General features: G+C 54.2%; 2 protein-coding genes and 1 long non-coding RNA gene across 14 annotated transcripts in view; 1 reads left to right on the forward strand and 2 right to left on the reverse strand.

Moving 5' to 3' along the window:
* Positions 1-748: 748 nt before the first annotated feature.
* On the forward strand, positions 749-16,821 carry ALDH3A2 (aldehyde dehydrogenase 3 family member A2). 2 transcript variants are annotated; one of them, XM_029211832.1, is made up of 11 exons: positions 749-941; positions 1,520-1,680; positions 2,946-3,177; positions 3,942-4,027; positions 5,757-5,965; positions 7,029-7,146; positions 8,823-8,964; positions 10,951-11,117; positions 12,441-12,540; positions 13,534-13,769; positions 16,297-16,821. In XM_029211832.1, exons 2-11 carry the CDS (start codon positions 1,528-1,530, stop codon positions 16,309-16,311), a joined length of 1,458 nt encoding a protein of 485 aa, XP_029067665.1. In that variant the 5' UTR covers positions 749-941; positions 1,520-1,527; the 3' UTR covers positions 16,312-16,821. The 2 variants fall into 2 exon arrangements, with proteins under 2 accessions (XP_029067665.1, XP_029067664.1); XM_029211831.1 differs by lacking the exon at positions 749-941 and adding an exon at positions 1,351-1,415.
* On the reverse strand, positions 7,230-11,024 carry LOC114889046. The gene is made up of 3 exons (XR_003791951.1): positions 10,967-11,024; positions 9,875-10,707; positions 7,230-8,409 (listed from the first exon to the last, which is right to left on the reverse strand). It is a non-coding gene; the product is annotated as an uncharacterized LOC114889046 (long non-coding RNA).
* SLC47A2 (solute carrier family 47 member 2) overlaps positions 11,144-21,923 on the reverse strand; it is a 31,605-nt gene continuing 20,825 nt past the window's right edge. For 4 of the 11 annotated variants that reach the window (XM_029211830.1, XM_029211828.1, XM_029211827.1 and 1 more), the window contains 2 exons: positions 21,182-21,272; positions 18,450-20,367 (listed from right to left, as the gene is read on the reverse strand). In XM_029211830.1, the coding sequence (XP_029067663.1) occupies positions 20,147-20,367; positions 21,182-21,272 (312 nt within the window). In that variant the 3' untranslated portion in view covers positions 18,450-20,146. Of the gene's footprint in view, positions 12,164-16,825; positions 16,951-18,449; positions 20,368-21,181; positions 21,273-21,923 lie in introns of those variants that run through there. The other 7 variants (XM_029211829.1, XM_029211824.1, XR_003791949.1 and 4 more) reach the window with 5 other exon arrangements.

Consider the following 21,923-nt stretch of genomic DNA (forward strand, 5'->3'; position numbering starts at 1 on the left):
AAGGGTGGTACCACTTACTGAGACTGCGGATACTGGTGGAGGCGTGCATTGTGTTTGTCTCGTGGATGAAGAGAAACCGACAGTTCTATGTACAGCTACCTTTAAGATGCCTATTATGAATGCCAGTACGAGTGGGATAGAGCTGAACATACTGGTTGGAGTTCAGAGGAAAGGGTGGGACCAGATGGGATTTAAAATCTTCTCTGACCACCATGCACGGGATTAGACGAGGCTGTGACTGTGGAAAGAGAAGAGGTCCAAGGACTGAGCCCTCAGGCACCTGAACACGTCAGGAGGCCTGGAAGGGGAGAAAGGTCCAGCAAGGAAAAACCCAGAGGACTTGGTCAGGGAGGGAAAAGGAAAACCGGAAGAATACAGGGTGATGGCGAACAAGCAAACAGGCCGTCTCCAGAAGATGGCAATGACTGCTGGGTGTGGAGGCCAAGTGATCAATAAACAACTTACCATAAGACTAAAAGAGGGTTTTTTTTCCGGCCAAACAGGACTATAGCGCAGGGGTGCAGTCTCCACCAAGGAGGAAAGCGCTCTGGCGAAGCATGGTTTTCAACACAGTTTTTTATATCTTGTCAGGACAAAGAACACACATCAAACAAGACGACAGGATACATTCCTTCAAGGTTTCAAAAGAGACAGCGAGCCAGCACGACCCCGGCGTCTGGGAGGGAAGCTCACCCTCGAGGGAGCGCCAGCATCGGCGTCCCAGGAAAGGGACAGACATCCCCACCTTCAAAGTGGAGTCCTTCACGTCTGGATAACGCATTCTTTCCCCGAGTGGTGAAAGCAGATGCACGAGACAAGCAACCACGTGACAAGCTGATAAAGCCCAAGTCAAATCAGGTACAAGCCAGAAGGACTTCCGGCAATCTCCGCAGGTGCACAGGAGAGCGAGGGGAGAACCCAGCTGCCGCGGGCATTGTCACGTGGGTGCAGGAGGGGGGGTCCGAGCTAGCTGCCCCTCTAGGGAGGGAGGGGGCAGGGACCTGGGGGGGGGGCGGCCCGGAGAGCGGCTGGTAAAGGGTAAAGGAGGGCGTGGGGGCGGGGCTGCTGAGGGGCACTCACCTGGGCGCCGAGTCCCCGCGGCTCCGAGCTGGAAGGGAGCGGGCCGGGCGGGCCGAGGGGCGCCGCGGCGTAAGGGCGACGCCTCCTGAGCCGCTGGGCGCGGGGCCCGGTCGGCGAGGTCATGACCGCGGGGCTCGGCCCCAGCCCGCTCCGGCCCGGCCGTCCTCACCCCCTCGCCTGCCGACTCCTGGGGGCGGGGCCCACGCGGCGTCCGGCCTGCGCAGGTCACGTGGGCCACGCCGGCCAATCGGCGCGCGGCTCGGGGTCGACCCGGGCTCGCAGGGCGGTGGCGGAGCAGTTAGCTGCAACGGAGCTAGCGCGCCGGCGGGACGGAGGTGCGGCCGGGGTCGCTGGGCCCGGGGATGGGGGGCGGGGATGGAGAGGCCCCGCGTCCGGCCCGCTCACCCCGCACGGCGCCCGATCTCCCCTGTCCCCGCAGGACTGGCCATGGAGCGCGAGGTGCAGCGGGTTCGCGCGGCGTTCGGGTCCGGCCGCTCGCGCCCCCTGACGTTCCGGCGGCGGCAGCTCGAGGCCCTGCGCGCGATGGTGCAGGAGCGCGAGAGGGACATCCTGGCGGCCATCGCCGCCGACCTGAGCAAGGTGCGCCCCCGGGACCTGCGCTCCACGACCTGCCCCTTTTCCGCGGGCAGCTGTGGCCCTTTCCCTTCCCCTTCCCCTGGATTTGGGCCATTCGTCCGCTTCGTGTATTGCAGGCCTCTTCCTCCGAGTCGGGTTCTTGTCTTTTAACTTTGCGGTTTCTTATGCAGACACAGGGTTTTGCTTGTCGTCGTTGCACTCAGATTTCCCTCGATGATGTTAGGTGTCACATCTGTGCACCCGCGAGTCACCCGGAGACCTTGTTACGATGCAGACGATGCTTCACTGGGTCTGGGGGGAGGGGGTCTGAGAGCCCGAGTTTTTGTAAGAAGCTCCCAGGTGATGTACCAATGGAACCACGCTTTGAGTAGCAAGGTCTTGGGGGAGTGTTTCGGGTTTAAAAATGGTCCGCTATGTTTTATAACACTGTTGTTACCATTTTGTTTTTAATTTTTCTCTTCATTTTAGGGGTAACAAGGCCTTGCTCTGGCTTTGCTAGGCTCCTTCGGCCCCTCCCCCTGGAAGATTATTTTGAGGGGTAGTAACATCAGTAGTAACAACAGGAACTCTAAAACTTCCTGTATAGCACTTTTGGTGGAGAGGAACTGTGATGTCAAATAGTCAAGGTGGATTTAAGTAAGATAACCAAAAAAGTCTGACTCATTCACTCTACAAGCATTTCTGAGGGTGTATATATAGGATTACTAAAGAAGTACAATAAATTCCTTGCCCTTGAGGGCTTTAAGTTTGGTTGGGAAACAACAGGCACAGATAAAGTGGGGCTATAGTTTTAAGCCAGAGTATTAAGGCTGAAATGTTAAGATATAGAGGAAAGCATAGTGACTATGGTTTATAAAGTGTGATCAAGGCACACCATTATTAATTAGGGAAGTTTTCGTGAAAGAGTTAACGTTTAAGCCTGACTTTAAATGGCTTGGATCAGTAAAGAAGGATTTAAAAGGATTGAATATATTAAGAAGGGAATTAGCAAGTCCTTACTGTGGGCTTGGAGGACACACAGGAATCTGCATGGCAGACCAGCTAGTCTGACAGGTTTGCCTGTCCTGATGCTTTTTTTTTTTTTTTTTTTTTTTTTGCATTGCCGTAAGGCTTAGTTCCCCGACCAGGGATCAAACCTGTGTCCCCTGCAGTGGTAGCACAGAACCCTAACTACTGGACCGTCAGGGAATTCCCTGGCCCAATGCTTCTGACATTCAGGGCCAAGTATGTCATACCCACAAAGGTTAACTGTGACCTTCTTGTAACAGAGTGAATTCAACGCATACAGTCAAGAAGTCATCACCGTGCTTGGGGAAATTGATCTCATGCTGGAGAAGCTTCCTGAATGGGCCGCTGCTAAACCAGCTCAGAAGAACCTGGTCACCATGCTGGACGAGGCCTACGTCCAGCCAGAGCCCCTGGGAGTCGTGCTGATTATCGGAGCTTGGAACTACCCCTTTGTCCTCACCATCCAGCCTCTGATAGGAGCCATCGCCGCAGGTCTGGTGTCAGCTTCCGTCCTTACGCTGTCTTCGAGAGGCGTATTCTCTGAAACTGGTTGTACATTAAGGATAGTGGTTAGTTAAATGCATTTGCTGTGGTGGCTCGCCTTGGTTTACACCAGCAGTGTATTGAGAATTCATAAACGTTATTATTACTTGTTCAGTGGGCTCCAGAGATTTGTGGGGTGACTGCTTTTTGGGGCCCTGGAGAATGGACCTGCGAGGGTGTAGAGGCACGCGCGAGTCCACGGGCCCAGGTTTGGAGTCACACGTCCATAGCGTCATGTGGTTTCAGTTGCCACCTCTGGCTTTGGATGAACCAGTTGATTCTGTCTGACCCCTTTCTTCATTCAAATAAGGGCTCTGGGAGTAATGCTTGCTTGCAAATGCCAAGGGATTCATTTCTCAGTTAACCACGATCCAGACCAACAGCTCTATGTTGGCAAAGCTTGTCTGTGCGATAATCCCAGGGCAAAAGGAAAATCCAAGGGTGGGAGTGAGGACAGCGAGAGAAGGCCAGAGGCCTGGGGGAGCCTGGCTGGGGCCTCCCGTCAAGGACCTACGTGGTGAGCACTGAGGAGTTAGCCTTTGGGAAAGAGGCAGTGGGGCGAGCGTTCACGCCTGTGGTGAGGAAGACAGAACGCAGAGCCAGAAATAACCAGAGGAATTAACCCTTAGCCTGTGCTCCCCACAGGAGCTCCGTCTCGTGGATGTTAGAATCGCTCAAGTACTAGACAACGTCCTGCTTTTTGCTTTGTTTAGGAAATGCTGTGATTATCAAGCCTTCTGAAGTAAGTGAAAATACAGCCAAGGCCTTGGCTACGCTCCTCCCTCAGTACTTAGACCAGGTAAGAGGACCTTGCCCCCTCTCTGGCACGTCTTTCTGTCTGTTTGGCACATCTGTGTGTCGTGGGGAACACACTCTGCTCTTCATGCTGGCTTGCGTCATTGGTGGTCAGGCCTCCACACTCATTTTCCCTCAGCCTCCCACGGCTGGCTTAACAAGAGAAGTTAAGTTCCAAAAAAACTGTGGAATAGTTCAGCTGTTGTAGTTACACAGTTTGGCCAGGCCCGTGGCTTTATCGGCACCCCTGCTATTAACAAAGCCTCCACTGCCATTTGGCATTTCGAATTAACCTTTGATCTGACATGATTTTAGGTGTATCCTTTTAGTGAGTTATTTAATGAGGGACTGGTACCGTGCTGGGCGCTCTTCATGAGGTACAGTTACGTGAGCACACGTCTACATTTAAACGGGCATGTTTGTGGCCCGAAAACTACAGAAAGAGAAAGGCCTCCTGACCCAGAGTGTGGACCCTCACTCAGAGTTACAGTGCTGGCATTTAAGAGTATCGGAAGCTGGGACTTCCCTGGCGGTCCAGTGGTTAAGACTTCGCCTTCCAATGCAGGGGGTGCGGGTCCGATCCCTGGTCGGGGAGCTGGGATCCCACGTGCCTTGCGGTCAAAAAACCAAAACAAAACACAGAAGCAGTATTATAACAAATTCAATACAGACTTTATAAATGGCCCACATCAAAAAAAATGTATCTTTAAAAACAAGAGTGTCGGAAGCGGTGGAGAAAAGACGATCTCTGAAGCAGTGGTCTGATGCCCCCCGTGGAGGAGATTGTGACGCCACGTGAACTGGGGCCGTTGGCTCTGCGTGGAGGAGTCCTCGGTGCGTGCCAGGGAGACGCAGCTGTGCAGCATCGCACCTGTAGTCGGCCACGTCTTCTGACAGCGGCCTACAAGCCAACTCCGGTTCTCGGAGGAGCCGTGCTCCCCGTGTTGGCTCATCCCTGCCACGGCGGCCACGGAGCAGTGTTGTCCCGGGGCCTGGGGTGCCCAGGGCGGTGAAGGCGGTGAGGTAGGGTAGGTGCTTCACCGTCTGTCCCCGCCCGGATGGGCGTCGCCATCGCGGCCCTGCCTCCCTCGGCTTGTCGGGGACCAACCACACAGGCTCTGTGGATTCAGGCGGAGGCAAGCTAAATTTAGCTTGAAACACCTGTCGGGCCACTGAGCTGTGAGTAGAGATGGAGGGGAAACACGGGGCCCACCAGCCGGCTGGTGCTCGGTGTCCCGCCGCCGCTCTTCACACCGTGACCATCCTCTCTCGTGCGACAGCTGCAGACGGTCGCACGGTGCACGTGAGGGTTCAGTGCAAAGCGCTGTGACGTCCCCCCATCGCAAGAGGAGGCTGAGGCTCGGAGGCGTCGGGTGGCCGCCAGCAGGCACGTGAGCCAGAGGATGACGGGGCGCAGGTGCAGCCCGGACCTGCCCCTGGAAGCGCTCCCCTGCCGGCCTTTGCACACATTCGGGGAGCAGTTACTCGGCTCCCCCCCGTGCCCTGAACCCCACGCCGAGCCGCGTGCAGAGAGGACGTCCAGGTGGACGCGCCTGGGGCCTGTCCTGCGGTCACCGACAGCGGCCACGTTCCCACAACCCTCCCCTCTCCCAGCCCCCGTCTTGTGGTTTCCCGGGGCCTGTCTCCACCTTTTCCTGGTTTCACTGAATGTTACGTGTTTACGTCAGACGATAGGATTCCTTCGGTGATGCGAGTGCTTGTCTTTCTTTAAGGACCTGTACGCGGTTGTTAATGGTGGCGTCGAGGAAACCACGGAGCTTCTGAAGCAGCGATTTGACCACATTCTCTATACGGGAAACACCACTGTTGGAAAAATTGTCATGGAAGCCGCCGCCAGGCATCTGACCCCGGTGACCCTTGAACTGGGAGGGAAGAGTCCGTGTTACGTTGACGAAGACTGTGACTTGGACGTTGCCTGCAGGTGAGACCAGTTGTCTGGACCCCCCCTGCGCCCCCAGCACGCAGGCTGGCGTGCCCTGTGCCTCCTCGCTGGGCATTGCCGTTGATGCCCTCACAGGGGCCAGAACTCTCGCAAACCACACCTTGGTGCCACAGCCGGAGGAGACGAACACGAGGTTGTGAAATCACACAGTTGCCCTCAGGATGAGGAAAAGCTATTTCTGTTCTCTAGATAATAGACCTGGCACGAAGTTTTACTGTTCTGATAGCTGATCCAGGAAGTAGATAATGCCAGGGATCCTGTGTGCCTAATAAAATCTTGAAATTTCCAAAGAAAGGGCATTATGCTGACCTCTTAACTGAGTTCCTTTATTGATAAAAACCAATAATTCTCATCTTTTAACTGAGATGAGAATAATAGCATCTTGCATCTGAGAACCAGAAGATGCAAGGTTTCGGGTTGTCGCCGCTGAATCAGTTCAGCTAACAGGAGTGCCCAAGCCCACAGCTGACTGTGCCGGCACGGCGTGGCTCTCCCTCCCTTCAGACAAGGGGAGCTGGTTGGCTCTGTAAGTAGACGTCTGCTTGCTGGAACAGGGGACCCCGGTTCGTGGGTTTCCGTCCGAGCCCGGGCCCAGCGTCCCAGATCGGGGAGGGCTTCTGGTCCTGCTTGTACCTGGCATCTTGCAGCAGGACCAAGCCACGGCAGGAGCCGTGCTGTCTGTGGAACCCCTGTCCTCCCAGATGTCCTCTCGGCCGGGGTGGGAGAAGGAGGGGGTCAGGAGGCTGTTTCTCTCTTTTCCTGCCACAGGCAGTGGCTTCCCTGCGTGTAAAGTAACGTTTCTCATGAACTGGCAGGAGGCTTTCCCTGCTTTGTAGAACAGTCTACGCCAATTGAAAATGCGTCCTCAGTTCCAACCGACTGATACAGAGATGAGTTTTCGAAACATTTTTTTTTAATCAAGATTACCAAATACATTTACGTACTAGTAATCTTGACAGCTAGCTGAAAAAACGTTCAGACGGCGCCGAAGCGCGTGACAGGGGCGTGGGGACTGAACTCTGCCTGCTCGTGCTTTTCCCAGACGCATCGCCTGGGGCAAGTACATGAACTGCGGCCAGACCTGCATCGCCCCCGACTACGTGCTCTGCGAGCCGTCCCTCCAGGACCTGATCGTACGGAAGGTGAAGGAGGCCGTGAAGGTTCGTGTTTCCCACCTCTGGGTCCACTGGTCTCACTGGGATACAGAGTGAAATCAGATGTTTGCAGGGGGCATCCCCCCACCCCCTCCCGGGAACATTCCAGGAGCACGTGACTGAACTAATTTCCTGGCTAATGCAAAGTGCTCTCGTAGAACGTGGTAGCAGGGTGAGATTGGTGCTACACACACTGACACTGTCTAGTTGATTTGTTGATGGCACAACTGGTTAGGTGTAGAACGAACCTTTTAAAAAAAAAAGCTCAGTAGCTATTGTGTGGTCTGGGGAGAACATCGCAAGGCCTCTGCGGTGTGGCCAAGGCCCTCGCCGCGGCTGCGGCGATCAAGGTTATCGGTGCTCGGCTGTGCCGGCCGTTTAGAGAAGCCAGCAGTTTCGAGGAACGTGCACCTTGACGCGGCCATCAGTCTTTGAGGGCGTTTCAAATGGCCATCTCTAGCGAGGGGACCAAGGAAGGCTACATGATGGTGTCCTGAGCTGAGCCAGAAGGAACGTAGGACTGGGACGGGAAGAAAGGAAGGGATGAAGCTGTGACAGTCAGCGGTGGGAGCCCCCCGGGTGGAGAAATTATTGAAACAACCGTTGTTCACTCGCCGGGTACTGACCGAGCCCTGAAAGGAAGGCTCCAGAACACCCAGGAGTGACGTAGGTGAGCAGCAAGGTGACGTAGAAGTTGGACGTTAGTGGCGGGACCGCGATGGGGCCGGACAAGGAGAGCGTGAAAGGGGATCTTGGCCCGACTCTGGGAAGACACTGGGGCTGCTGGGGACGTGCTCGGGTGAGTGTGGTGAGGAACTGGGTTTCCAGGAGGCATGTGTTCTCTCGTCACCGTGGCTCTCCACTGGGGGTCACTGGGAGCCGTTTCAGAAAAGCCCCCCTCCGAAGACGGTGGTCCAGCAGGGCTGGGGTCTCCAGGTGATGCTGAGGTGCGGCCAGCGCTGAAAACCACTCCTGTGGCTCCGGCGTTGGGGCCCAAGAACACACAATGCAACACGCTGCCCGGGAGCTTCCTGCCTCCCGGGTTCGAGGCGGGTGCGGGGGGTGGACCGTGCTCAGTGCCGCTGGAGAGTAGATTGAGAGCTCCCGCGGGGCTGGCTGCTTGGCTTCTGAGGCTCTCTTACTCTGGTTGATTTACCAAGACTGTGTTTTGAACTTTTGAGTGGTTTCACGGTTATCTGTGACTGGTGGAAGTTCCAGTCCAGAGAAGACCTGACACGGGGAAATAGCGCAAAGCTCAGCAAACCCTTTCTGCAAAAGGGGAAAAACACAGGCGGTCAGTGTTTTAGGCTTTGCAGGTCACAGGGCCTCTGCCACCACCACCCAGCTCCTCGCAGGACAGCAGCCAGAGCTGATAGGCAAGCGCGCGTGTGGCCCCGACACGGGGCGAGACCCCCCCCCCCACTTGCTCTGTGTCCACCCCCAGGAGGGACCCATGCCAACCCCCGAAACCGTGGAAAATGGGAGACTTGTGTGTGTGCTTTAACTCCTGTCCTTGACCTGCCAGAGCGCTTAGTCTTACTACTGTTAAAGGATTTGGGGGCTGGGGGGTTGGATTCTGTGAGGATACAAAACCAGATTTGGGGCCATGGTGAATTTTATAATTATTAAAGAAATTAAAATATGGGTCTTTGGTGACAACTAGATACTACTGTTTTCAACAGGAATTTTATGGAGAAAATGTAAAAGAATCCCCCGACTATGAAAGGATCATCAATCTTCGTCATTTTAAGAGGATACGAAGTTTGCTTGAAGGACAAAAGATAGCTTTTGGCGGGGAGACCGATGAGGCCACACGCTACATAGGTAACGGAGACTCATCTCGTCCTGTAGGGAGGGGCCCCTTAACAGTTTTTATGGACACTTTTTACCGACGCTGAATAAACTATTAGGCGTAGAGTGTTCAATAAGCTATTAAATACTACTTTCTGGTATACTGCTTTGTTACAAGCGAGTTAAAGATGATTTTATATATGTATACGTTGACTAACTCTATTTAGTTGTTTGTATTTACACACGTATTTTATCTAACTTTTTCTTCCTGGCAACCTTGAGAAGCAGAACCAGACTCTGTAGTTATTTCCAGCTTACGGCTGGGAAAACAGCCCAGAGAAGGAAATAGCTCAACCACAATCGCACAGCTAGCCGACAGCCAGTACTGTTCCAGAAAGAATGTTTTCACCTATCATGCTTGACCTCGCTATTGAGTTTCTTGTTGTGTTCTTTGTTTTTTTGCCACGAGTATGTATCACTTTTGAATTTTAAACACACTTATCTAAAATAACACCTGAGATGAGGGAAGAATCACTCATGGGGACTTCCCTGGTGGCGCAGTGGTTAAGAATCCTCCTGCCAATGCAGGGGACACGGGTTCGAGCCCTGTTCCGGGAAGATCCCACATGCCACGGAGCAACTAAGGCCATGCGCCACAACTACTGAGCCTGTGCTCTAGAGCCCGCGAGCCACAATTACTGAAGCCCGCGTGCCACAGCTACTGAGACCACCTGCCACAACTACTGAAGCCCACACACCTAGAGCCCGCACATCCAGAGCCCGTGCTCCCAACAAGAGAAGCCACTGCAGTGAGAAGCCCGCGCACCGCAAGGAAGAGTAGCCCCCACGCGCCGCAACTAGAGAAAGCCCGCGTGCAGCAACAAAGACCCAACGCAGCCAAAAATAAATAAATAAACAGACTTATTTTAAAAAAAGATCACACCTGAAGTTGGCGAAGAAGCTGCTCCGCAAATCTGTTTACCTGTTTCCTCTCATCATCACCAAAAACCCCAACTTTTCAAAAACAGAACTTAAGGGACTTAAACAGTACGGAGAAAAGTATGCTCTCGGCCTGTTAGTTCAGCGGCTCCGTAACACCCCCAGAGCCGTGGGGGTTCGTCTTTGTGTCCTGCCGGCCCAGCATGTTGACTGCCTGCCTCTACGCCCATCAGTGGTGAGAGGGAAGGTCGGCCATGATTAGCGCAGACTAGTTAGGAGCTTCCCCCGACCTGGTCCAGGGTCACCTCACCTAAGCACGTGGCTCTGCAGAGGGGGATGGACACCTCTCTGGCCCAGGGAAGCCGCGGGCAGCGGATCTGAGGCAGCGGCTTCTGTACCCCTGGGCGTGCTGGAGAGAGCCGTCCCGTGCCACGCCTCCAGGACAACCTGGTCGTAACCGTGGGTGGAGGAGAGAGCACACTTGTTCCGTCAGGTGTCTTCTCCTGTAGTCGACCCTCCAGCCCGTCCACAGGGTCTCCCCAAGCACTGCGGCTTGGGGACTTCTTGGTGTGGACACTGGACACCCCACAAAGCTCTTCAGGATCCATGTCGTCCTCCGGTCTGTGTCTTTCCCCAGAGTGGACGGAACGCTGAGATAAGGCTTAGGGAATCCCACCATTTCATTACGTTTTCTGAACCTGACGCAGTTGTAATCAAGATCAAAGAGATCACAGGCAGGAACGCACTTCTATTAAGAAGCTGTACTGGTTTGATCCACCGAGGGGCCCTCTGTGCTCCCAGGAAGGCCTATCCACAGAAGGACGTAGCAGTGTGGTGCTGAACAGGGTTAAACATGCACAGGTTTTACTCAAGCCTGTATCTCCCCCTGGGTTTGCACAAGGATCCCTGATGCACACGCGTGGAGATGTAATATTTGCACGGTTCACCCACATACTTGGGACCTGTCTCAGTAGACACCTGGGCGGGAGTGGGGAAGGGATGGGTGGGTGACCCAGTGAGCCAGACGTGAGGTGAGGGTTTGGCATTTCTGTCTCCTGCTTGAGCGTTTTCATTTTTCAGCCCCAACGATACTCACTGATGTGGATCCTGAAACCAAGGTGATGCAAGAGGAAATTTTTGGACCAATTCTTCCAATAGTGCCTGTGAAGAATGCAGAAGAAGCCATACAATTCATAAATGAACGCGAAAAGCCCCTGGCTTTCTACGTGTTTTCTCATAACACTAAGGTAAGCTTCCCAGCGTGCAGCTCGCTCTCAGAAGCCGCGCTCCTTCTCTGCCGCACAGCAAATGCTGATTACTTCGTGTGATGCAGAGTCCCCCAGTCCTGGGTTAGAGGCCCGGGGGTTAGGGCTGTGACCCTTCCCTTACTCCCTGGGGTCAGAGCTGAGCCTTTGGGGCGAGCATCACAAGCCTGGTGACTCACGGACACCTGCCATGTCACTGGGAGACGTCTGAGCGCCGGCATCAGAAGCGCTTCTGCTGTTGATCCGTAGGGCGTCCTGTGGTAGAGCCCCGGCTCTTACCCACGCGGCGTCCGCGGCCCGCAGGGCAGTGTCTCTGGCGCTGCTGAGGGAGGTGCCTGGGAAGCCTCGGACTTGGCTTTCTCCAGCCACGGGGCTTTGTGGTTGGAGTGGTGTTGCCGTCCCAGCCGGGCCGGCAGAGCACACGCCAGCCCAGGCCCAGCAGCCCTGCCGCCGCCCTCCACGCGGCCCGTCCGTATGCACCTCGAGGACTGGCTGCTGCTAAGGGGCGGTGGCCTCAAGGTGGGCCAGTGGGCCAGGAGCCTCTGAAGAAAGGGGAAAACTCGGAAGGGAGGGTGCAGCCAGGTGAGGTCGACGAGTTCCCATGGCAGGTGTTTTCTGCAGAGCCTCTGCCGGGGCCACGCAGGGAGTCTCGGGGCAGCTTCTAGGGCTGGCGATGCTGGCGGTGCTGGCGCAGTACCGATCTCTACAGGCCGTCCAGGAAGACCGGACGTGCGGGGCTCAGCTAGGAATGGGTTACTGACACACAGCGGTCTGACGGTTGAAATGACCACAGGCAGTGGTGGACGGAGTGGAAGCTGCGGTCTGCGGCCCAGGCACAGGGCAGCGGGTCAGGCTCGGTCCCAGGGTCAGCAGTGACCTTTTCTACGGAGGACTTGGTGGGTCAGCAGCCAGGGGAGGTGACATTTACCAGTCCAGTGTCATCGTGCCCATTCACGTCCTGGGCCAACCAGCGATTTCCTTCAAAAATAGGATGCTACCTCTGAAATCTTGAATCTGTTTTACGTTTCCTAGAAACGAAATGATACCTGTTAATCACATGCCATCCTTTAAAGCAGAGACAGAGAAATATTAACAGTTTTTAAAACCTGGACTATAGCCTGAACCATCCCTGGTAAGAAAGGCCCTGGCTGTGGTCCCGGGAGTCCAGCACTGGGGTGTGCCCGGGTGCGTGGGCCCAACTCTTCAGGTCGTCCGGGTCTCGCTCAGTGCCCCCAGCCTCGAGGAGGATGTGGGTCCCAGGCCAGGGGCGACTGACCCGGAGCCTCTGTTCCTTCTCGTCCTCAGCTCATCAAGCGAATGATCGACAGGACGTCCAGCGGGGGCGTCACGGGCAACGACGTCATCATGCACTTCATGCTCAGCTCCCTGCCCTTCGGAGGCGTGGGTGAGGCCCCCTCCCGGTCAATGCCCCTGCAAGCCGCTGCCTGGGGTCCACCTCTGTCCCGCCCCCTGCTCTCCATCCCCAGTCTGTAATGACTGTTCTTTCTTGCGTTGCTTCACTGGTTTATGGCCAAAAATCAGGTCTTAGGCCAAAAATCAGGTCTCAGTTGAACTGATAAATGCCCTCTGTCCTTTATCGAAAGAGGTAGCACGTGACGGGCTCACAGCGCCAGGAGCAGACAGCAGCCAAGGGCTTGAACGTCCCTTTACTTTTTGGGGCTAAAGGGGCAAAACGAAACAAAACACTATAGAAAGTTACAAGGGGAAATGTAGTAGCCTCCGAGGCAGAAGCACTGTTAACATTTTGGCTTATCGTTTAGATTTTCTTCCTTAAAATGCACGTCTCCTGACACACGTCACAGAGTCTCCCTGCAGCTTCAGCTGTCACCTAGGTGATGCCCCAGCGGCCCGGCCCCAGTAAGCTGCGCGCCGGGTGCCTTGTGCCACGTGCCAGTCCGCCCGGCTCACGTGACCGAGCAGAGAAGTGAGCACGGTCCCAGAGCACAGGTCCGAGAGGCCTGTTGCCACACAGCCGCTTGACCCCGTTGTCCTGGCCTTGGGCACCTTCCAGGAGCCTGGGGGAGCAGTGGCTCAGCCACGTGCCACGGCGGGAACAGGCACAGGCGGCTCTTGGAGTGGACCGCTTGGAGTCCCGCTCGGGCCCTGCCCAGCCCCCTCTCCCTCTCAGGAGGTGGGGCTCTGGTGAGAGTGAGCTTGGTCCCTGGCATCAGTGACAGCCAGCACCCCGGGAGCTGCTGGTCCCTGCCCTGCTCTCGGAGAGCGTCCTGTGCCAGGGGCCCGCCGTGCGGGGGGCGCTAGCAGGATGTCCTGGAACGAGCCACGTGCGCCGGTGGAGGGGTGCGGCCGGGGCGCCGTGTGCACAGAAGGAGCGCCGTCACCCACAGCGGAGCCCGTCTCGTCTGTTCCTTTATTTCAGGGTCCAGTGGGATGGGAGCGTATCACGGAAAACACAGTTTCGATACTTTTTCGCATCAGCGTCCCTGTTTATTAAAAAGCCTGAAGCGAGAAGGCGCAAACAAACTCCGGTATCCTCCCAATAGCCAGTCGAAGGTGGACTGGGCCAAACTGTTCTTCCTGAAACGGCTCAACAGAGGGAAACTCGGGCTTCTGCTGCTTGCCCTCCTGGGCGTCGTGGTGGCGGCGCTCATGAAGGTGAGTCCCCGGGACTCGGGCGCCCGGCGCCTCCAGGTGCACCTCTTGCGTCTCGGGAGCACCTCCGGTCTTTCAAGCAGCTCTCTCCTATTAACTTCCAGAGCCTAAGACTGAGGTCAGGGAGCTTCAGGCTGCTGGGCCGCCCTGCTTTTCCGGGCATCCCTGGCTGCCTCTGTGCTCCGGCGGCAGGGACCGTGCAGCCCACAGGCCTCAGTCCTTACAGGGGGCGTGTGGCGGCCTCTGGTCTGAGAGTTTAAAGCCCCGTCGAGCGTGCTGCCGAAGTCCGAGCCGCCTCACCCTCTGATCCTCTTGCTGTTGGTGTCTCAGCGTCAGTTTGGTTCCTGGGTGTGCAGGAACCCGGCGTGCGTGGAGGTGGAGGACAGCGTGCCGGGGACGGGGCTGGTGGGGAAGCAGCTGTGCTGGGGGAAGCTGGCCTGTGGCGTTTCTCTCTGGTGACTGACCGTTCCGGGCATGGACTTGCTAAGAGACCCTCATGACGGCCAGCGTCCAAGGACGGTCCGTATCCTCGGGGCGGAGCCAGATTCAAGCATTTAATGGAAACAGCTATGTTCATATCTGTATTTTGTTTAAATGTTGAAAGGGGGTCGGCTCACCTTACAGTGTCACAGCTTTGGTGGAACTGGACCTACTGGTCACGTCTGAGATCGTTTGGGTTTCCTCGGAAATACCAGGCTGTGCTGAGGAGAAAGGCCCTGTTGATTTTTCTGGCAGTTCACAGATTGTGCCGTCCTGGGAGCCAGGAACGCCAGAACCCAGCCCTCTCTGTTGAGAGGAGGTTGGGCTGTTGCTTTCCTTTCTGTCAAGTGGGCCAGCTTGGGGTGTGTTCTCTTCCAGTCGTTTGTTTTTCTACACTTGGAGGCTTAGGCGATATCAGAAAAAGAATGTCTCCAGACGTTCTGGACCTTGGCCTAGAGAGTCAGAGTGTGAAAACTTAACTTGGCCACAGGTTTCCAAGGGTGAGGTCAGCTTGCTGGACTCTCAAGATTAGAGGTCGTGGCTTAGCTGGGTCTGGGTGAAGCATTCATTACTTCCAGAAAAGGATGGTCTCATGCACTCAGCTGTCCCAGAGGACGTGCCCGCTGACCCCCACTCATAGTCACCTCCCTTTGTTTCAGAATTTGAGAATAATCTTATAAAAAGCTCCAGGTCACTATTTATTTTGGTTTTGAGTTGTTTTGTTTTTTTTTTAAAACTTCGACTTTAGAATTCATGTAGCAGACTTAGTGAACCAAAACATCTTGTGGGGTGTAGAACTTTCTGGGTTTTTTTCTTCTGCTTCTTCCTGAGGTCGGAGGTGCACTTGGGTCTCTGCCTATCTTTTTTCCCCGAGACGTGGGTCCCCAGCCTGACAGGCATCTTCTTGGTCTGGATGGAGTTTCTTAGCCTCATGGAAAATTCGGAGGTGCAGGCTGACTGTGCCCCGTATTCCCAGGAGGGCTCCCCCAGGTGCAATGCCCCGTGCCCCACAGGCTAGGGCAGGCCAGGTGGCCTGCCCAGAGTTCCCGAAAGGGTTTGGCAGACAAGCCTTTCTCTGGTAGGGTCTAGAGAAGCAGCAGTGTATAAAAACGTTTATTTGGCTGGGAACAAGAAAATATGGCTTTGATCCCGGGCTCTGGGATCGACTTAATTATGGCTTCGGCCGAGGCCTCTTCTGAGCCCACAGAGCGAGGGCACGGGCACCCGGAGGTCCGGGCCGCTTCCAGCCGCACCTCTCTGCGCTCCTTACTGGGAGCGCATGTGTTCGTCGTCCCGATTGTTTTGGATTCAGTGTGAGATGGCGTAAAGATTGGGGGTTTCTCTCCTCTTTGCTGCTTCTCTGCTCTTCTCTCTGTGCTTTTACCCGCTTCTTATCAAATCACCTTTTAAACAACTGACTCTGAGCCTAAACTGTCCGTTTACTTGAGGAATCTACTGGCGGTAATTGCAGACATTTTTCTGAAATTGCTTTTTGCGCTTAGTAGTTATTTTGTTATGTGCTTGGATATGATTTTAGTAATTCACTTTACTAGAATTAGAATGGATTTGGAACATTTTAAAATGGGAAACTGAAAGCTGCAAAACTGTCAATCCAAAGGGACATGTCAGAACCTCAGAGTGGGGGAATTTTCTCTGTGCATTTTACACAAAGTAAAGTTCCAATAAAGCTTAACATAAGCTGTGGAAAGCATTTGGGGGTTTGTAAAAGTTGAGGAAAGTAAAAGGTTCAAATTGAACGATGTCATCGGGCCTTTGAAAATTAAATCCAACGTTTGAACTCTGCGGTTGTGGCCGTGCTTCTTTAAGCCTCAGTGGGTACTGGTGAAATTCACCACTGCTCTGGGGGAGGGCATGACCTGTCATCCTCAGCCCGGCCACACTTAAGACTCCTTAGGGATCTGTGGGCCTTGTTGACATGGTCCTTAGGACAGACGGTACGTGTCAGGGTCCCGATCCCGGGCCCATGTTCCGGGGCTGGTGGGGGCATTGCAAACCAGCGGGTAACCCAGATTCCTTTCTCCTCCCCCAGGCTGGATGCTACTGAAGAGTGATCCGTAACGCCTCGTCATCCTCTCTACTGAATTTTTCTTCTACCAAATAATTAATGAGCCAGTAATTTTTAAATCCTGCCAAAAATTGTAAGATAATATGCAAATGCACCATCGCCAAACCTAAAAGTCATTGCCACTCACCATTAATAAAACTCACCGTTTCAGCCAAAGCCCAGCACTCGCCCGCCCAATAGTGAGACACTCGGAGAACCCCCATCCCTAGAGCTCTGGGCTGGGGGAGGGGAGAGCGTGCTGGGTGAACCTGAGTTCGCAGAACCTGCTCAGCGACTCTGCTGCTCATGGGACATGGGACACCCTGCCCCTACCGTGGGCATCACCCTGTGGCCTTCCAGAGCCCAGCCCCGCCCAGGCTTCCAGGTTTCAGTCCAGAGAGGTGAGGCGAGGTCTCCCAGCCCCCTTGGGGTTCGAGGCACTAGAACTGAGGTGGGGGGGGGGCTCCCTGTCCCTCGTCTGTTGGGACTTGAAAGGCTGACCTCTGGGAGTCGGCCCTTCTCTCTCATCCGCTCTCTGTCCTGTCTCGTGCTTGGTTTGTGATGGTCCGTGCGGCCGTCCACACATGGTTTTGTGACTCATGTCACTCACTCAGAGCATCTTGTAAATCCTAGGGCTTCCTGGAAGACAGTTGCCAATTTCATACAAGTATCAGCTATCATTCCTAGGGTGCAGGAGTTGTAGAGTTCTGCGTCTTACAAAACCCACCTGGCATTTTTTACTGCTGTCCTGAAAGTACTCATAACAATACTTATCCTAATAGGACCTTCAAGTTGCAAGTTAATGGCCCTTCAAGGACAAATCTAAGCTTCTTATTTCTGTAGCACAAGGCAAGTAAATTTCCCTTTTTTAGACGAGAGAGATGCCTTTCTGAATAGATTGGGTCCACAGAACTTAACTGGGGGAACATTTCCTGTCCTGGACGGCTCTGCAGCCCTGAGAGCCTTGGGGGCTGGTGAGAGGGCGTCTGGAGGAGGACCCTGAGCCACAGCAGCTGCCCTGCCAAAGGGGACGGAAGAAGCAGGGAGACGACACCACCCCCCGCCCCACCCCCCGCCCCCCGCCTGGGGCACTTCAGCCAGATGGAAAGTCTGAAGGAGAGCCCTCGGGGCAGGGGGCTGGTGGTGGTCCAGGCTGCAGGGGCCGCACCCTCCCCGCCTCCACGCTTGAGAAGACTCGGCTGCTCAGTGAGAGAGTGTAACTCACTCTAGGAACGTGTGATCTACCACTGAGTGAACTGCTCCGTTAGGCTTTCTGCAGTATGTTCCATCTACATCACAGGACAAGGTGGCGAGAATCAATCACTAGGCTAGTTTAGGGAACAGCTGCTCGGACCACTATTAGAACAATCAATCATAAAATGGCTCAGACAGGATTTCAGTGCGGAGTTTTCATTTGGTATATTGTGCGTTACACTTCATATACTGCAGGTTCTTCTTAGTCATCCGTTTTATACACGTCAGTGTACACATGTCAGTCCCCATCTCCCAGTTCATCCCACCACCACCACCCCCCACTTTCCCCCCTTGGTGTCCATACGTTTGTTCCCTACATCTGTGTCTCTATTTCTGCCTTGCAAACTGGTTCATCTGTACCATTTTTCTAGATTCCACATATATGCATTAATATACGACATTTTTCTCTTTCTGACTTACTTCACTCTGAATGACAGTCTCTAAGTCCATCCACGTCTCTACAAATGACCCAATCTTGTTCCTTTTTATGGCTGAGTAATATTCCATCGTACATATATGTACCATGTCTTCTTTATCCATTGATCTGTGGATGGGCGTTTAGGTTGCTTTCATGACCTGGCTATAGTAAATAGTGCTGCAATGAACATTGTGGTACGTGTCTCTTTTTGAATTATGGTTTTCTCCAGGTATATGCCCAGGAGTGGGATTGCTGGGTCGTACGGTAGTTCTATTTTTAGTTTTTTAAGGAACCTCCATACTGTTCTCCATAGTGGCTGTATCAATTTACATTCCCACCAGCAGTGCAAGAGGTTCCCTTTTCTCCACACTCTCTCCAGCATTGACTGTAGATTTTTTTGATGATGGCCATTCTAACTGGTGTGAGGTGATACCTCACTGTAGTTTTGATTTGCATTTCTCTAATAATTAGTGATGTTGAGCCTCTTGTCCATCTGTATGTCTTCTTTGGAGAAATGTCTATTTAGGTCCTCTGCCCATTTTTTGATTGGGTTGTTTGTTTTTTTTAAGAATGAGTTGCATGAGCTGTTTATATATTTGGAGATTAGTCCTTTGTCCGTTGATTTGTTTGCAAATATTAAACATTCTAATTAAGCAAAATTATTGACTTGTCTACTAGTATATTCTGCTTCAGAATAAATACATTGTATTTGGTAAAATTGGCATGAATTGTAATAACGTTCTTCGTTTTCAGATATCCCCTGTTGGAGACAATTCTTTGACCACAAGTTTTCTCCAACTATAAATCCATTTTTTTGGCCTTTATCTATCAAAGGTGGTGTTGGTCAGCTTTCTTTAACTGATTTTTTTCTCATTTTAAATTCTCAGCCAAGAAGATTTTTCTCAAGTTTTACTTTGTCATTTGTGGGTTGTTTTTTAAAATAATCTATAGAGTGGATAGGTTTTTTTTTTCCCCAACTATATCCTCCTTCCCCATCTGCTGACCCAAAACAAGTATTTCTGTAAGCACGTTCACGAGACACCAATCCCATAAGGTTTTACACAAAAACTGGCCCCACTGCCGACCCTGCCTAGAAGGGGTTTGTAAAGCACACCAGCATCTTAAAAGATCCCAGGCCTACAGAACCTTTGAAGTGCCGGTGTGTGTTGTTTCCCAAACTTACTCGAGCGTGGAGTCCTTTCTCCTCAATACCTCTCAACCTTAGCACACGTGACGTGACTCTTCTGTGCTCCGTACCTGGTCGTTGTGTTTGGCTGCAGAAGCTGTCTTCATGTCACATGAGGATGCCGGCTTCTGCTTTCCTGTGGGCGGAGGGCCTGCAGCAGGATCCCTGGCATGGTGACTCTTCAGAACCAGGGTTTGCACTCTGCATCCTTCTTTCCTATTGACCTTGATCAGTAAACCCGTCTGTCTGTGGGTGTGTCTATAGCTACTGATGTTGAAGGAACAGATGACAGAGGCCAGGCTGCCCGCACTGGGTGGCGGTGTGCGGCCTGGAGCCCAGAAATGGTCACGAGTCCCGGGCCTCAAAAGCATCCTAGAACTTGGATCAGCATCAGATTCCAGCCTGAGGCCACGTGGCCCAACGATCTGGGCTTCGCTGCCCTTGTTTGTATCTTATCGTGGCCCAACGATCTGGGCTTCGCTGCCCTTGTTTGTATCTTAATGGCTACTGTATGAAAGGTGTTTCTCAAGGTCTGTGATACGCGAAAATGCTGGTGCCACGAGAGGACCGAAGGAAAGGTGACCAGCCCGGCCCTGCTCGGGGCCTCACGGCGCCTGGATCTGCGGAGGGTGCGTGGGCAGGACGCAGATGGGGGATCCGCGCGGGGCCCGCTGGCCCCCTTTCCAGAGCTTCACAAAGGCTTTGTGTACAGACTTGGGCAGCAGACTCAGCCTAGAAATATGCATTTCTTAATGTAACAGTGGCATTTGCCATTTTGTTTTGACTTGAAATCTCCAACTTGAAGCCATTTACGTTATTGAATAATGGTAGCAACCCCAGGAACCTCGTCTTCCGGTCAGTTGAGGTCTTCTAAAGAGCAGTTAACCGCAATTCAGATCTGTTACGTCACACGAGGCACCGGCTAAAGGTCTATTTTTGAGGATGTGGGGTGGGCAGCCACTCTGCTTCCTTTCTTGCTAGGGCCTGGCAGTCAGGACCCTGATGACAAGCCCCACTACCAGCGTGCCCGTCGCTGCCCCCAGAGCAGCCCCTCGGCGGATGGCCAGCTGTTTGGCCGACAGTCTGCCAGGGGGAGCTGGCAGGGGTTGGGCTGCTTCTGGAGTCCCGAAGAGGTCCAGATGGGCCTCGGGCCTTGAGTACATTGTCAGGGTCACGCCAGGGTAGCTGCCCGTAGCCACTGCAGAGGCAAACAGGGGCCAGCTTAGCATGGGGGTGGGGTGGGGGGTGGCTTGGAGGTGCATGATCGACGCCTCATGTCCCTCACAGCAGGAGACGCCCGCCTTTTCTCTACGGCACGACCAGAGGAGAGAACTACGTGGGATGTGCAGGAAAGGCTGTCGCTAAGGTGAGATGAGATCAGACGCGCGTGCCTGTCTGAGCCTGTGTGATGCCTAACCTTCACCAGTGACCTCAGGACACGTATGAAACGCTTAGTCGAGCTGCCTTTGCACGTTCCCTCGTGACAAGTGAAACCCATAGAGTCTGCAGCTGGTTCCCCACTGCAAGACGATGCACAGGCACTGGGATAACCGGGGCTTTGGGCCGTGATAACCAGCGCCCGCCCCAGGGCAGCAGAGCGGCCACCTGGTGGGGTTCGGGGTGTCGGTGGGAAGCGCCCGCACGCTGCTGAGTCAAGCCAGGCTGACCTGCCCAACCCACGCCTGCAGGCCTCCCCCCCGGGCAGGAGGTGAGTGCTGACAACACGCTCTAGGGTCCAACGGCCCGTGCTCTGACCTCATCCCCTGCCTTTGCATTTGCAGGATGACGGGGAAGAGACCTAAGCACCCAACCCACTCCCTCATCTGAACGGAACCGAGGCTCACTGCCCCCCAGGCTGGGGAGGGACGGGGCCTGTTTCCCGGGGCCTCTTAGATAGCAGACGTTAGTGTTACCCTCCTGGCGCTAGGACGGAGGACACTGTCACACTGAGGAAGAAAGGCAGCTGGGGCTCGCGCGGTTCCCGCTCACCCGCGCACGCGGGGCAGTGTTACCTGAAGATAAGACTGCTCTCTCAGGCCCGGGTCTGAGGCTGGGGGCTGTGCTCTCAGCGGCCTGGGGCGGCAGCCCCACACGTTTCTGCACCTGAAAGAGACGGAGTTGTCCGGTCGGCCTGCTGTCCACCCTGGCCTCAGCTGTGCCCTGCAGGCCGAGCAGGACGTGGTCATACACAGGCACACCTCGGAGGCTCCAGACCACTGCAATAAAGCGAATGTCACAACAGAGCCACTCACAGGGGTTTTCTGGTTTCCCGGTGCACATAAAAGTGATGTTTGCACGATACTGGAGTCTGTTAAGCACACAATACCATCATGTCTAAAAAAGCCTCGTCCCTGCCGCAGTTAAAAAGTGCCTCTTTGCTGAAAAATGCTAACCATCACCTGAGCCTTCAGCAGGTCACCAGCTTTTTGCAATAATGACATCAGAGATCAGTGATCACACCTCCCCATAAAGGAGATGATAATGAGAAGGCTCGACATATGACGAGAATTAGCAAAACGTGAGAGACGTGAAGTGAGAAATGCTGCTGGGAAAATGGCGCCGATAGACGGGCTCAATGCGGGCTCCCTCCAGACCTTCAACTTGTAGAAACCACAGCATCTACAAAGCGCAGTGCAGCGAGGTCTGCCCGTGTTCACCCTTCTGGGGGACTTTCCAGGGGTGGTGTTTCAGGGCTGTGTTAATCCGTTGTCTCAGACGTCAGGAGGCCTGGATCTACACACTGAAGGCAAACCC

The sequence above is a fragment of the Monodon monoceros genome, unplaced genomic scaffold (assembly GCF_005190385.1).
Source record: "Monodon monoceros isolate NGI ecotype Baffin Bay Population unplaced genomic scaffold, NGI_Narwhal_1 Super_Scaffold_9, whole genome shotgun sequence".
Lineage (NCBI taxonomy): Eukaryota > Metazoa > Chordata > Mammalia > Artiodactyla > Monodontidae > Monodon > Monodon monoceros.

Coding starts and splice junctions, on each gene's coding strand:
- ALDH3A2 (XM_029211832.1), top strand. CDS start 1,528: ATGGAGCGCGAGGTGCAGCGGGTTCGCGCGGCGTTCGGGTCCGGCCGC. Junction 1,681..2,945: donor TCGCCGCCGACCTGAGCAAG/GTGCGCCCCCGG, acceptor TTCTTGTAACAG/AGTGAATTCAACGCATACAG. Junction 12,541..13,533: donor CCTGCCCTTCGGAGGCGTGG/GTGAGGCCCCCT, acceptor CCTTTATTTCAG/GGTCCAGTGGGATGGGAGCG.